Source organism: Phyllobates terribilis, unplaced genomic scaffold (assembly GCF_046119375.1).
Source record: "Phyllobates terribilis strain yellow unplaced genomic scaffold, ASM4611937v1 Scaffold_1__5_contigs__length_1240528914, whole genome shotgun sequence".
In the NCBI taxonomy this organism is placed as follows: Eukaryota; Metazoa; Chordata; class Amphibia; order Anura; family Dendrobatidae; genus Phyllobates; species Phyllobates terribilis.
Window position 1 is genome coordinate 626,915,210 of NW_027362761.1, and position 16,747 is coordinate 626,931,956.

The window sequence follows — 16,747 nt, forward strand, 5'->3', positions numbered from 1 at the left end:
GCTGGAATTACGCGGCTGCTGGCATGAGACTTGCCCTCCAATAGATCCTTGTAAATGGATTTAAAGTGTATTCATTCAAATTAGAGAGACAATTTAAATTAAAAAGCTTAGAGCTGCCTCCACCACAGGGGGGCTCGCTCGACCCACCAGCGGACAGGCACCAGTATTGGGAGAGGGGGGCTGGCCATCAGGGTTCACCGCGGCTCTGGCACAAACCCGGCGACACAGAGGTGGCACGGGCAGGAGCGGACTGGCCGTGTCGGCTTCTCACTTTTTGGATTTTAGAAGGGCATGACATGCCTATATCTGTGTCTCCCGCTCCTGTTACTCCTCCACCTCTTTTATTTTCGCATGACTATATGTACTTGTCACTTTTCCATGTGTTAGTTGTGTCTTCTGAGCAGTTTGTCAGCTTTTGGACACCTTTGAAGGTGTTTTCTATGTGTTTCTATGTGTTTTTGTTTGCCTGCCATTGGTTTTAACGGTGTTCGAAGGTGTTCGACGAACAGTTCGATGAACAGTTCGGCGAACACACGGGTGTTCGACGAACCGAACCGAACTCGGACACTACGGGGGTGGCTCAACACTAGTGAAGAGTCTCCGCGAGCTCAAAGAACACTGGATTTTGGCTGTTGGAGCTGAAAAGAGGACATCGGTAAACCGCGCGCCTACCGGCGCGCATTTTGAAGCTTTTTTTTTAAGCTTTTTTCACTGTTTTCAGAACATTAACAATAAGAACATGGAAGAGTCCAGGAGCCATTTGGTGAGCTGCGTATCCTGCTACATGTTCACAGACTTGCCAGTGGAAAAGCCAAACTTCACATGCCAGAAATGCAGCTTGTGTCCCTGTTGGAGGAAAAGTTGCGAAATCTAGAAGAGAGGTTAACTACCTTGAAAATCATTAAGGAAGGTGAAGAGTTCTTAGACAGAGCAGAATTATCTCTTCATGATTCAGAAAGAGAAGAAATTCGAACTGCACCTGACGAAACAGAGGAATGGAAGCATGTGACCCACAGAAGCAGGAGGATCGAGAGGCAGTCAGCACCCATACTGCTCAGGAACCAGTACCAGGCTCTCACGCAGGAGAACCATGAAGAAATACAGCAAAATAAGACTTTGCTAGCAATGAATAACCTTGTAAGCCCTCAGAATCCTCCTGGATGGAGAAAGAAGAATGTTGTGAAGAAAAAACGGAGAGTGGTGGTCATGGGGGATTCCCTGTTAAGAGGAACAGAGGCCGCTATCTGCAGACCAGACATAACCTCAAGAGAAATGTGCTGTCTTCCAGGAGCAAAAATTAAAGATGTGTCTGACAGGATATCAAGACTCTTCAGACCTACAGATCACTACCCATTCCTGCTAATACATGTGGGGACAAATGACACCGCAAGAAAGGACCTGGAAACCATCTGCAGTGACTTTGAAGACTTAGGCAAGAAAGTGAAAGAATTGGGAGCGCAGGTGGTCTTCTCATCCATCCTCCCAGTGGATGGCCATGGAACAATGAGGTGGAATAAGATTCTACAGGTGAACAACTGGCTACGTCGATGGTGCCGTCAACAAGGATTTGGATTTCTGGATCACGGAATGAATTACCTATACGATGGACTACTTGCTAGAGATGGGGTGCACCTTACGAAGACTGGAAAACATGTATTTGGAAGTCGCCTTGCTACACTCATCAGAAGAGCTTTAAACTAGAACAATGTGGGAAGGGAAGCAAAAGGCCAGAAAAAGCCATACAGCTGACAAATACTATTGAGATCTCTGCTACTGGAAGTGGAAAGGAAGAACAAAGACAAAACAATTTAAATAATAAAAATATGGGAGGAAGAGAAACCAATCACAAACTAAAATGTTTTTATACAAATGCACAAAGCATGGGCAACAAACAAGGAGAATTGGAACTACTAACGCAGGAAAAGGAATATGATGTCATTGGAATCACTGAAACTTGGTGGAACGATACACATGATTGGAATAAAAGGCTAAAAGGATACAACTTATTTGCAAGAAACAGACTTGATAAACGAGGAGGAGGTGTTGCATTGTATGTTAGAAAAGCGTATATCTGCACAGAGATTGAAGCTTCAGAGACTGGGAGTTCTGTGGAAACTGTTTGGGTAAGAATACAAGGAGAGAACAACGGAAAGGACACCATTGTAGGCATTTACTACAGGCCACCTGGGCAAGCTGAAGATATGGATGAACTCTTTATGTATCAAATGACCAAGTTCTCCAAAAAATATGACGTAGTGGTCATGGGAGATTTCAACTATCCAGACATTTGTTGGGAATCTCTCTCAAGTAAAACTAACAGGTCAAGCAAATTCTTATCCTCTCTTGCTGACAACTTTATCTTCCAAAAGGTAGGGGAGAAAACAAGGGGATCTGCTACTTTGGATCTAATCCTTATAAACAGGGAGGAAATGGTTGAGGAGGTAAAGGTGGCTGGGACCCTAGGAGGCAGCGATCATGCTATTATAGAATTTTGGATAACTAGAGGATGAAGACATGTGAAGACTCAGACTTCAAGGTTAGATTTTAGAAAGGCAGATTTTAAGAGACTCAGAAAGAGAATAGGAGGGATCCAATGGCTGGATGTCCTTAAGGACAAAAATGTCCAGGAAGAATGGGAAATTTTTAAAAATGAGATTCTCAAAGCACAATCGTTAACAATCCCGAAAAGTAGGAAGAATGGGAAGCATTTAAGGAAACCAGGATGGATGAACACAGAACTTAAACACATGCTAAAAAGAAAGAAAGAAATGTTTATTAAATGGAAAGAGGGAGGCATATCTAAAGAAGATTATAATGCAGTCTGCAGATCCTGTAGGGCACGTATCAGGTTAGCTAAAACTGACAATGAATTAAGGCTTGCAAGAGATGTCAAAAGCAATAAAAAAGGATTTTGGGGGTATGTCAAAAGTAAAAGAAAAGTCAAAGATGCTATAGGATTTTTACAGGATGAAAATGGAGAAATGGTAGGAGAGGATGTTGAGAAGGCCGAACTTTTTTATTCCTATTTTGCATCTGTTTTCTCTCAGAAAGAAAATGTAACATCAACTGATCTTCACTATCCTTTTAAAGGAATAGAGGAATCCAAGTTATCTGTAAACAGAAAGATTGTGAGGGAATATTTAGCTAACATAAATGAGTTCAAGTCTCCAGGTCCAGATGAATTACACCCCAGAGTACTGAAGGAGATCGTAGAAGAAATTTTAGAACCACTCTCCATAATCTTTGAAAATTCTTGGAGAACAGGAGAAGTCCCAGAAGACTGGAGAAGAGCAAATGTTGTTCCTATCTTCAAAAAGGGGAAGAAGGTGGACCCAGGGAACTATAGGCCGGTGAGTCTGACTTCTATACCAGGAAAGATCTTTGAACAAATTATTAAACAACATGTATGTAAGTACATGGATAAGAATGAAGTGATTAACCAGAGTCAGCATGGGTTTGTAACTAACAAGTCATGTCAGACTAACTTAATTTCCTTCTATGACAGAATCACTGACTGGGTGGATCAGGGAAATGCTGTAGATATAGTATATCTTGACTTCAGCAAAGCATTTGACAAAGTATCTCACACCATCCTTATTGAAAAAATGACCAAGTATGCAATGGACCAGGCAACTGTTAGGTGGATTCATAACTGGCTTAGTGATCGGACTCAAAGGGTGGTTGTAAATGGCTTCACATCCAGCTGGATGAATGTCTCAAGTGGGGTACCACAGGGCTCCGTCCTGGGACCTGTATTGTTCAACATCTTTATCAATGATTTAGATGAAGGAATTGAGGGTAAACTGATTAAATTTGCTGATGACACAAAGCTAGGAGGGATAGCTAATACTAGAGAAGAGAGAGAGAGGATTCAAAAAGACCTAAATAAACTGGAGCAGTGGGCAGCAACCAACAGAATGGTTTTTAACAGGGAAAAATGCAAAGTACTACATCTGGGCAATAAAAATGAAAAAAGCATATACAGAATGGGAGGAATAGAGCTAAGCAACAGTACATGTGAAAAAGACTTAGGTATACTAATAGATCATAGACTGAACATGAGTCAACAGTGTGATGCAGCAGCAAAAAAGGCAAATACAATTCTGGGATGTATTAACAGAAGCATACAGTCTAGATCACGTGAAGTCATTATCGGTCTTTACTCCTCTTTGGTCAGACCTCATCTGGAATACTGTGTACAGTTTTGGGCACCACATTTTAAAAAAGACATAGACAAACTGGAGCAAGTTCAGAGAAGAGCGACCAGAATGGTGACTGGTCTGCAAACCATGTCCTATAAGGAACGGTTGCAGGATTTGGGAATGTTTAGCTTGCAAAAAAGAAGACTGAGAGGAGACTTAATAGCTGTCTACAAATATGTCAAGGGCTGTCACATTGTAGAAGGATCATCTTTATTCTCATTTGCACAAGGAAAGACTAGAAGCAATGGGATGAAACTAAATGGGAGGAGACACAGATTAGATATTAGAAAAAACTTTTTGACAGTGAGGGTGATTAATGAGTGGAACAGGCTGCCACGAGAGGTGGTGAGTTCCCCTTCAATGGACGTCTTCAAACAGAGGCTGGACAGACATCTGTCTGAGATGATCTAGTGAATCCTGCTTTGAGCAGGGGGTTGGACCAGATGACCCAGGAGGTCCCTTCCAACTCTACCATTCTATGATTCTATGATTCTATGATTCTACTGAAGACAATGGACGAAGAAGTACCTCCTATAGCACCGGAAGAACTCAAGGAAGATGTGCTTCACACGGTTCTAGGAGATTTCCCTGCATACTGGCCTCAACTTGATGGAGCAGTTATTATACCAGTAATACACATCTATCAACCACAAGAAGGACCTGTGAGCACCCTAGAGGAACCTGCTCAGGAACAGGAAGAGTCCCCAGTCAGAGGAGGATCACCCGTTAAAGCAGAGCCTGAAGGCCCAGTAATCAGTGCACTTGCCAGTCCCATAGAGAGATTGAGGCAGTTTTATAATCTACCAGCACGTACACCTGATTGGTTAGCAGAGAGTGCATGCACAGACACCAGTATCACTCCAGTGCTAAGAAGGTCCACACGCAGCACACAAGGCCAAATCCCTGCCAGGTTTAGGGATTAAAATACAAAATGCCTAAAGTATAAATAGTTACCCAGTTGGGTATTGCCTATTGTTTATTGTGTAAACTGAAATTAATGTGTGCCTGTAGTTACCCGTCAGGGTACAGAGACTTGTAGGCTGAGGACTGTGAGCAGCCAAAAACTGTCTTTGTAAACAGTTGCACTCATCAAAAGTGCCCCCCTTATTTGACCACTGAAAAAAAAACAGTTTGGCTTTTTCCGAAGATGTGGTCCAACACTTAGATCACTTATGCCCTGTAGCCACGCCCAGGGCCTACGTTGAGGGTTTTCAGGCAGGTCCCTCATGTTACTCATTTTACGCTTTCTTCGGTGAAATGGACACCCGGTTACGGGACTTACTGTAACTTTATTATTGTTATTGTTATTATAATTATTGTTATTGTTGTAACCTGTTACAAAATGCTTCAGTCCAGGAGTACTGAATTGTACTAGGGGGGAATGTGGCACCCTGCTGTTCACATGTACCACAGGGCCCAAAAGGGTACATGGATGGACTTCTCTACAAGAGACCCTCATTGCATGCAGACACCTCCACCCTTCCACCTCATACCACCAGAGGGAGCCCTGTTAGGGATATATATATATATGGAGGGTGGAGTTAGGCAGTCAGAAAGTCTGAGAGAGAGTCCAGAGAGTGTGCTGCCACTGAGAGCAGTGAAGACGCAGCACGTCTGCTGCTGGTTTGAGGGCCCCGAGTGTGGCCGGAGGCAGTAAGGAGAGGAGAGAGGAGTTGAGGGGGCGGAGAAGTATCATAGGCTCACCCCAAGACTCAAACCGGACACCGAGTCCGCGCCTACAGGGTCCTCTATACCCAGTAGGGACTACCGGCTTACCAGGAGGCTTCCAGACCCCTGGTCACCCTGAAGCTACCAGCAATAACCGAACTAGGAACCACGAAGGCCCCGGCGTCCAGGGATAGTGGTTGCCAAAGAGAGGTCCTACTACCAAGCGGTCAGATGAGAGAGCAACAAAACACAGAAGCTAGGCCAAGTTTCAGGCTGGCTAGAAGCTAAGAGAGAGGGATACATGGATCAGGAGGCCTTATACCCGCTCACTGTGGAGAAGTCCTGAAGTGCACCCTTCCTAGCAAGTACCCTGGACTGTACATGCCGTTACTCCAGTAAAGGTACTGAAGCGAACCCCCTGTGTGCGTGTCCGTCATTCCCCTTGACCTGGCCATCTTTCACCTACATCCCTTCCGTCAACTCTGCCCCGGGGGTCCGCTCTGCCTGTGGGGAGCAGAAACATCCCAGCTGCCATTTCATCACCCCCGGAGGTCTGCAGCAGCGCCGGTAACCATTACCGGAAACCACAGGTGGCATCACAAAACAAACTATACACTAAAAACCCCTTTTTCAAGAGAGACCCCAGAGTACGGGCCCGGGAGCCGACTGCTGTGACATCCTAAGCAAGGTAAAAGGCCCGGGTACCGAGTCCCCTATATCCCCCTGGGTGACACAGTAACAGTAGTATTGTTTGAAGCACTGTCACGTTGGTAGTAGTAGCATTTTTTCTTGCTGGTGATATTCTTCTGGTCTGTGGTATTTATAGATATGTATGTAATATGCCAGAAGACCCCCACAACTTCCGCCGCACCTCCCTCGCACTCTTACTTCTTCTTTTCTCCCCCTGTCGTCTGTCACAGCTGGGTTATGTCATCTGTGACCCTCATGTCCCGCTCCCTATCAGGGTTATGCCCTGTGGGATAGTACCACTCGTCCCATCCATGCAGTAATGGGGTCACAGAAGTGAGGGTAAGTCCACACTCAGGCGATCTCCCCTCGTGTACAGTACAGTGATTCTGATCTGTCACTAATGCATTATGGGTAAATGTCACTCGTCTAGGTGATGATCACCAGGACAGTCACTGACTTTATCTTACCTCTTCCAGCTGTTATTGGGGGCGCTGTTGAGGTGACGCCCTATTGTAGGGACAGTGAGTTTGGTTTTATAATGGGACCTGTGATGTAGGTAGGTTGACTCTGCTATATTATTTCTTAAGGGGCATTTTTCCTTTGTCTCATTGCATCCAGTGTATATTGATGGCATTGTTTGCATTCTATGACATATGTTACATGTCCACTTTACCCCACAGTCTACTCCATCATTGCTTATCTGGGGAAACCCACACACTGCATCTGCTACAGCCAGATGTAATGAATAATACTCGGGAAAAAAACTGGAGTTTCAGGAGCAGCAAGCATGGTGTTACCTTTAATAATAGAGATACAACACTATTTTGTTTTTACAGTATTGAGACAGTTAAATGACCTTTCACCAGTTTGATCACGGTAAACTGGCCACTCCATGGGATAGCGGCCACAGAGAGGAATAAAACATACTTTGTATTTTTCATTTCTCCTCTCCATTGCAGAGATTTAGGTTAGAATATATGACAAGTCCAAGGGGCATTACCAGAGATTCTTCTCAGGGGGCGTGTACTTTTCCCCCTGTATGACGTTGACCAATCATAGGCAGGAGGCTTCCAGTAGGTAAAAGGAGAACACGCAGGGTTTAGTTATTCAAGGTTTAGTTATTAAATACAAGGTGACAGCAGGGTCTGAACTAGAGGAATGATCTGTTACACATTTATTATAATCGTCACGTCAGTATGTGATAAAACTCCATGGAACATCTATAGAAATATTTTACATCACATTTAAATGTGTCCTAATAATTATACCTGCTTCTTACATAAATGAAATTATACAATATATATCTTCATTTTATTATCTATATTGCAGCAGGGGCCAACCATGATCCATATACGATTCTTCTGATGCATGATGGGATTGGTGTGGAGACCTTCTGTGCTTGCTGCCATACAATAACATTTATCGCCTTGCGTTCAGTGAAGCATATTGTTTATAGCGTTACATAAAAATAAACGGAATGTTCCAGGCGGAAGCTCCGAGCCATTCTCTTCTTCTGGGGATTCCACCGATGCTACACGTCCTTCTCACAAATCCAGCACAGCTCCTTGTAACAGTTCTCCAACATCAGGCGAAGTCCTAACTTAGCGCAGGTCCCAGCTCCGTTTTGAATAGCCCTGAGGATGGAAATAAGATAGAATCAGACGTGTCAGGGGTTACATTGATGCGAAGGGAGTGGAAGCTTCTGTCCACAGGTCAGCTCACATGGCCACCTGTATATTGATCCAGATGCTCCAGATTGAAGCCATGGGTTGGGTTGTTTTAAAGCTAAAGGTTCAGAAGGAGAGGAGACTCCAGGTGTGGGAGATCCACAGAGCAATGGCACTTTGCATTACTGAACTTTCACACAATTGAGGGCAGTCGCATCCATCTGCACAGACCTTCCGTGTATGCCAATATGGTGAACTTTTATAGTTCTCTCTGAATGTTTAGGTTGTCGTTATGACATACATTTTTTACATTGTATTGTGCTCACTCTTTATGCTGTGTGCATAGGTCCCAACCTTCCCGGATTCAGCAGGACTGTCCCGATTTTAGGGCTCAGTCCCGCCACATCAGATCTATGCCCCGGCTTCAGATACCTCCCTCCGATGTCTTCATCACTCTGTAGCTCCTCCGTCGGGGGCGGGTCCGCATCTCTCTGCTCAGTGCATAAATTTAAATTACATTATTCCCTTTCTCTCCATCCTGTGATCTGGTTTCCCCAGGACTCAAACTTGCATCTCCATGTTCACAGGCTGCAGCTCTATCTAGGAGCCACAACCCACAATGATAAGCATAAGAGAATTTTGTAATCACAATGAACCCAGAAGCAGATCATACATGTCAACAGAGGTACATTATGTATAAAAATGTATTTCTATGATCCCTGTATGCGGAGGTGAAAATAAATATTTTTTTGTTCCTATAAAAGTAGTAAAAATAATAAGAAGCAATTACAAAAATGTAATTATTTATTTGTCTATCCAGTATGTGAACCCACAACCTTAACATTACAGGCAGGAGCGAAAGCTGTTGATCCACAGGCTTTAGTGGTATAATGGGGAGAATTTTGTGCACTTGATCTGTACTGCAGGCTCTGACTTTACAGGCAGATTGTACTGATACATTGTACACAGATAATTATTTCTATGTATTTGTATTTTAGAGGGAAAAGAAGAGATCTTTTTCATCTTCTAATCACTGATCATCATCAACCTCTGTCCTCACATCATCATCATCATCGTTAGCCACTGTCCTCACATCATCATCATCGTCAATCACTGTCCTCACATCATCATCATCGCCAACCACTGTCCTCACATCATCACCATCAACCACTGTCCTCACATCATCATCATCATCAACCACTGTCCTCACATCACCATCATCATCACCATCAACCATTGTCCTCACATCATCATCACCATCAACCACTGTCCTCACATCATCATCATCATCAACCACTGTCCTCTCATCACCATCATCATCACCATCAACCATTGTCCTCACATCATCATCAACTACTGTCATGGGGAGAATTTTGTGCACTTGATCTGTCTTGCAGGCTCTGACTTTACAGGCAGATTGTACTGATACATTGTACACAGATGATTATTTCTATGTATTTGTATTTTAGAGGGAAAACAAGAGATTTTTTTCATCTTCTAATCACTGATCTATAAGGGCCATGTATGCCCATGCCCAAATCCAATGGAAATGCTGAACGTCACATGTTCATCACAGATGTCTGACACAATGAACACCGATACCACGTTGGCACCGCCTGCGCTGTCCAAGCCATTACCTGTATATAAGGTCGGAAGTTCCATACAGGTGATGGCTTGTACAGCGCATGCACCACCATGGTGCTCTAGGTGTACACTGTGTCAGACATCTGTGATGAAAAAAGAGAAAAAAACAGCTCACCCTCCGTGAAGTCGATGAATCCAGGAGCGCGCAGTCAGCCGGAGCTTGGCAATGTAGATTGAAAGATCAAGATGACTCAGCTCACCGGAAATCGACGTATAAAATCCCCCCAATTTTTTTTTTAATTATTTCTTACTTGGATAAAACATAGTGAAAATCATAATCCACACAAAAGCGAGGGGAGGGAGTACAGGGGCTACAGTACTTGCTGTTAAATTACCCTTCGCTTTTGTGTGGATTGGGATTTTCACTATGTTTTATCCAAGTAAGAAATAATACTAAAAAAATATATATATATTTTATATGTCGATTTCTGGTGATCTGAGTCATCTTGATCTTTCAATAGACATCTGTGATGCACATGTTTCGACATTTTCATTGGCGGAACCTGATTTGGGGATGGATATATACTGCCCTTGTAGATCAGTGATAGGCTAGTTTACATGTATGGTGTTTATGAGCATGACATGCCCGCCGCTCCCTGTTGGATTTTAGTTAAGTTAAATACTAGAACATTGCTTTTCCCTAATGGAAAGTTTTGCTGACATTACATGTGGTAAACTTAGCGCGGGTGGGTGATAACACTGTACAGTAAGTTTGGAATTCTATAAATGAACACACCAGCTGACATACAGTGCATTGTGAAAGTATTTGGCCCCTTGAACTTTTCTACCTTTTGCCACATTTCTGGCTTCAAACATAAAGATATAAAATTCTAATTTTTGGGGGGAAGAATCAACAACAAGTGGGACACAATCGTGAAGTGGAACAAAATTTATTGGATATTTTAAACTTTTTTAACAAATTAAAAACTGAAAAGTGGGGCGTGCAATATTATTCCGCCCCTTTACTTTCAGTGCAGAAGTTCAGTGCGGATCTCTGAAGGATCCAGTGTTGTCCTAAATGACTGGTAATGATACATAGGATCCACCTGTGTGTAATCCAGTCTCCGTATAAATGCACCTGCTCTGTGATAGTCTCAGGGGGTCTCTGCTCTGTGATAGTCTCAGGGGGTCTCTGCTCTGTGATAGTCTCAGGGGTCTCTGCTCTGTGATAGTCTCAGGGGTCTCTGCTCTGTGATAGTCTCAGGGGTCTCTGCTCTGTGATAGTCTCAGGGTTCTGTTTCAAGTGCAGAGAGCATCATGAAGACCAATGAACACAGCAGGCAGCTCCGAGATACTGTTGTGGCGAAGTTTAAAGCCGGATTTGGATACAAAAAGATTTCCCAAGTTTTAAACATCTCAAGGAGCACTGTGCAAGCGATCATATTGAAATGGAAGGAGTATCAGACCACTGCAAATCTACCAAGACCCGGCCGTCCCTCTAAACTTTCATCTCGAACAAAGAGAAGACTGATCAGAGATGCAGCCAAAAGGCCCATGATCACTCTGGATGAACTGCAGAGATCTACAGCTGAGGTGGGAGAGTCTGTCCATAGGGCAACAATCAGTCGTACACTGCACAAATCTGGCCTTTATGGAAGAGTGGCAAGAAGAAAGCCATTTCTCAAAGATATCCATAAAAAGTCTTGTTTGAAGTTTGCTACAAGCCACCTGGGAGACACACCAAACATGTGGAATAAGGTGCTCTGGTCAGATGAAACCAAAATCGAACTTTTTGGCCACAATGCAAAACGATATGTTTGGCGTAAAAGCAGCACAGCTCATCACCCTCAAAACACCATCCCCATTGTCAAACATGGTGGTGGCAGCATCATGGTTTGGACCTGCTTTTCTTCAGCAGGGACAGGGAAGATGGTTAAAATTGATGGGAAGATGGACAGAGCCAAATACAGTACCATTCTGGAAGAAAATCTGTTGGAGTCTGCAAAATACCTGAGACTGGAACGGAGATTCATCTCCCAACAAGACAATGATCCCAAACATAAAGCAAAATCTACAATGGAATGGTTCAAAAATAAACGTATCCAGGTGTTAGAATGGCCAAGTCAAAGTCCAGACCTGAATCCAATCGAGAATCTGTGGAAAGAGCTGAAAAAATTTTTTAAAATATCCTATAAATTTTGTTCCACTTCATGATTGTGTCCCACTCATTGTTGATTCTTCCCCCAAAAATTAGAATTTTATATCTTTATGTTTGAAGCCAGAAATGTGACAAAAGGTAGAAAAGTTCAAGGGGGCCAAATACTTTCACAATGCACTGTATATACGGTAGATACCATATGACACTCAGAAAGGGGGCTCTCTCTCCATACTCAGGGGGTCTATACGTCTAGGAGTGGACATGTGTTCCTGCCCCTATAGCATTTTGTCCCTATACACTGAGGAAGACACGTACTCCTGTTTGATCCAAAACTTGGACATTCGCTCATGGATAAAGGCCTGACACATGCTCCTATTCCTGCCACATCTTGGGCCATGACATTCATTGACATGGAAAGACTCAAACTTTCATTCAGGCTCCAGGGAAAAATGGGTGAACAAACTTCAACTAATCAAATGAATTAATTAGGGACAAATGGACATTTTCTTTGTAACTACTTTACATATTTTATATTTTGCTGCAATGATTCTTTCTGGTGGACAATCCAATAAACCACTACATTTTTTTACAAGAATTATTGTGATATTTTCTTTGAAGTATCGCATCTGGTAAGAAGTCCTGAATAAACAAATATACACAGAACATATCTATTTAACGCTCCCTGTTTGGTGGTATGACTTTTTGCTCATTTTCCATTGGCTGCTGTTTGATTGAATCCACCGTTATATACTCATCTTCCTGATCCTCATAACACATGCCCTCTGATTAATCAAGGGTTAAACATGCCTTCTTACACTAGGGCCACAGCCATTACATCATGTAAGTGATTTTTATAGGTGTGTTGTGTGTTACATCATACACCGGGATTAATATTATAGGCACCAATATACTCCACTGTTATAAGATGCCATCTGTGTGGGCATCGGTCCTATCGGTAATGCAACGCTGATAATTCTGTTAAGTGCTACATTATCCACTGTGACTTGTTACTGTAGGTACTAATGCAGTTCACAGATACCGGGAGGTCCTTAGATTCATTTATGTGGCCCTACATTATCTTTACACTCATAATATATTCTTCTCTATGAGACTTCTGTAGCTGCTCTTTGTTTTTTGGGTTTATTCACATTTATTGCGGCTTCATCTCCAGTATTATATGTACTACAACTTGCTTCTGGTAATTTGTAATATGGTTTCTTCCCTGGCAGACACTTGGTTGGCAGTCTAGATGGAAGTTTGGGAGAAAAACAAGAAGGGATGCCACCTATCCTTGATCCTTCTTGTGACCCTCTAATTTGGAGACATGGGGACACTTGGTTGGTGCCACAATCCTGGTGCGTATTTTTCATGACTTTGAGCGTTTGAAAACAATATCCCTGTCTGTAGATTCAGGTATTTTTCTTTTAAGAAAGTTTGGATAAATGTAGTTTGCAAGGCTGGTTATAGGGTTGACCACTGGCACATAGAATGAATACGTCTAGTAAGTGGCAATAGTTTGCAGCTTTCTTCTCGATGGAGGAAAAATAATTAGCACAGAATGAAATGGAAGCAGATAAAAGACTGAGTCTGCCATAAAGGGCAGGACAGTGGTCCGAATCCCCCAATGATGTATAGTAGAAGTATGTGTAGTAGAGCGCGGCGGTACCTACACTGTGCTGTTGTCTGACCGCACACCAGTCCATGATTCTCCCTGGTAATGGGATCCGGACGGAGATAATCCAACCCAGAACTCCTGATTCATGAAGGACACCAATCTCTGAAATAAACGAGACAATCAGAAACCCAACGATCGGCACAATAATTCCAAACTGGAATAACTGAGGAGCCGGATCCGAGGGACCAAAGGCCGGCACATAAATAATAATGTACAATGATCCCCATCATCACAGTTCTAATACTGTTACCTCCTATCATCATCGTGGTGAACGTGACCTAGCATACAGGGTGATATATTAGACAGCGGATGTAGGCACCATCACTGGTGGGTGAAGGATGTGGCCCATTGTGGATAAAAATGTGGCCGCAATGATTAGTAATAGGGGTAAAATGTAGGTAGAACTGTAGGGGGCACAATATACATGCTACTGTATGGGGGTATAATGTTGGTGCAAGGGTACAGAGGGCACACTATAGGTGGTACTGCATGTTGGGTACATTGTACGTGGTATTTTATGGGGGCACAATGCAGGTGGTACTGCATGGGGGGCACAATATAGGTTACATTGTATGGGGAGCACAATATAAATGGTACTGAATGGGAGATGCAATGTTGGAGGTAGTGTACAGGGGGCGCACTATAGGTGGTACTGTATGGGGAGCACATTATAAATGGTACTGTATGGGAGATGCAGTGTTAGTGGCAGTGTACAGGGGGCGCACTATAGGTGATAAGGTGGTACTGTATGTTCCATACTAAAGGAGGTAATATGGAGAGCACCCTGTCAGTATATGTGGACACAGTGTACATTGCAGGGGGCATTATATGGGGCACAATGTATCTGGTACTTTATGGGGGCACACTGTAGGTGGAGCATACATTGTATGGGTTGTAATGGAGGTAGAAAAATATGGTGGCATATTGTAAGAGACGCTGTGTGGAAGGATCACTGTATGGGGGCAGACTAGGTTTTAGTGCACTCTGAAGGTGGTACTGTATCGGGGCACACAGTAGGTGGCAGTGTATGGGGGCATACTATAAGTGTCGCTGTACATAGGAGCACGCTGTGGGTGCCACATGTAAGCGGGTGCCCAGGATGGTCATGCGTCTTTTCCCTCTGTATGCACATAATGTTATACCCTGTTTTATGTATAAGTATGTGTTATGACCGACTGTCTGAAGTGTCAGTTACAGGTTCAGTATAGGCAGTGGCGTACCGCCAATGGCGGCAGACCACGCCACTGCTATGGGGCCCGTGACCGCGGGGGGACTCACGGGCCCCAAGCACCGGGGGGACCCAAGCAGTGTGGGGACGAGTTGTATAGGTGAGTATTGTTGGATAGTGGTGGGGGGAGTGAGGTTGCGGCGGAGCGGAGCACACACAGTAGCCGCTGAAGCATCTATCACGTGTGCCCGCTGCTAAAGGAACATGAATTTTCCCTCTTCTCCACTCCCATGGGCGTGGAGAAGTATGAATATTCATTCTCTTTAGTAGTGGGCATGGAGGAGCGCTGAGTCGCAGCTCCTGCTGACAGTGCCTGCTACTAAAGAGAATGCATATTCATACTTCTCCACGCCCATAGTCCTGGCGTGGAGAGGAGTGAATATGCTGGCAGCAGCAGCTCACCTCGTGATCTGAGAATGCGAGTTGCTCAGATGCCGACATGAGCTGCAGCAGACAGGACGCAGCGCTGGAGGAGAGGTGAGGAAGGAAGGTGAGTATTAGTGTTTATTTTTTTGTGTGTGCAGTGATTGGGGGATGAGGGGGCCATATATACCAGGATTGGGGGATTGAGGGGGCCACACATACCAGGATTGGGGGATTGAGGAGGCCACACATACCAGGATTGGGGGATTGAGGAGGCCACACATACCAAGATTGGGGGATTGAGGGAACCACATATACCAGGATTGGGGGATTGAGGGGGCCACGCATACCAAGATTGGAGGATTGAGGAGGCCACGCATACCAGGATTGGGGGATTGAGGAGGCCACGCATAATAGGATTGGGGGATTGAGGAGGTCACACATACCAGGATTGGGGGATTGAGGAGGCCACGCATACCAGGATTGGAGGATTGAGGAAGCCACACATACCAGGATTGGGGGATTGAGGAGGTCACACATACCAGGATTAGGTGATTGAGGAGGCCACACATATATCAGTATTGGAGGATTGAGGAGGTCACAGATACCAGGATTGGGGGATTGATGAGGCCACACATGCCAGGATTGGGGGAATGGGGAGACCACAAATACCAGGATTAGGTGATTGAGGAGGCCACACATACCAGTATTGAGGGTTTGAGGAGGCCACACATACCAGGATTAGGGGATTGAGGAGGCTACACATACCAGGATTGGGGGATGGAGGAGGCCACATATACCAGGATTGGGGGATTGAGGAGGCCACACATACCAGGATTGAGGGATTGAAGAGGCCACACATACCAGGATTGGGGGATTGAGGAGGCCACACATACCAGGATTGGGGGATTGAGGAGGCCACACATACCAGGACTGGGGGATTGAGGAGGCCACACATAGCAGGATTGGGGGATTGAAGAGGCCACACATACCAGGATTAGGGTATTGAGGAGGCCACACATACCAGGATTGGGGGATTGAGGAGGCCACACATACCAGGATTAGGGGATTGAGGAGGCCACACATACCAGGATTGGGGGATTGAAGAGGCCACACATACCAGGATTGGGGGATTGAAGAGGCCACACATACCAGGATTGGGGGAGGAGGGGTGCCATACGTATCAGGATTGGGGGATGGGGGTGCCATATGTACCAGGATTGGGAAATTTACTATTAGCTGCTGCATTTCCCACCCTAGGCTTACACTCAAGTCAATACGTTTTTCCAGTTTTTTTGTAGTAAAATTGGGGGCCTCGGCTTATACTCGGGTCAGCTTATTTAAAATATACAGTATTTTAAAAATCAGTGAGTACGTGGTGCCCATAATACTGCAGGACTGTGGGGTGCATTATACTTTATGGGGGCTGCATTTTACCCTATGGGGTGTGTAATATACTGTATGGAGGACTGTGGGGAGTGAATTATATTCTATGGAGGACCATGGGAAGTT

At 44.3% G+C, this 16,747-nt stretch overlaps 1 protein-coding gene across 4 annotated transcripts in view; it reads right to left on the reverse strand.

Annotated features, from left to right (window-relative positions):
- Positions 1-7,325: 7,325 nt before the first annotated feature.
- The window catches only part of LOC141273189 (C-type lectin domain family 2 member B-like), a 134,114-nt gene continuing 124,692 nt past the window's right edge, over positions 7,326-16,747 (reverse strand). For all 4 annotated transcript variants that reach the window (XM_073684745.1, XM_073684729.1, XM_073684719.1 and 1 more), the window contains 2 exons: positions 13,640-13,746; positions 7,326-8,194 (listed from right to left, as the gene is read on the reverse strand). In XM_073684745.1, the coding sequence (XP_073540846.1) occupies positions 8,092-8,194; positions 13,640-13,746 (210 nt within the window). In that variant the 3' untranslated portion in view covers positions 7,326-8,091. The remainder of the gene's footprint in view (positions 8,195-13,639; positions 13,747-16,747) is intronic.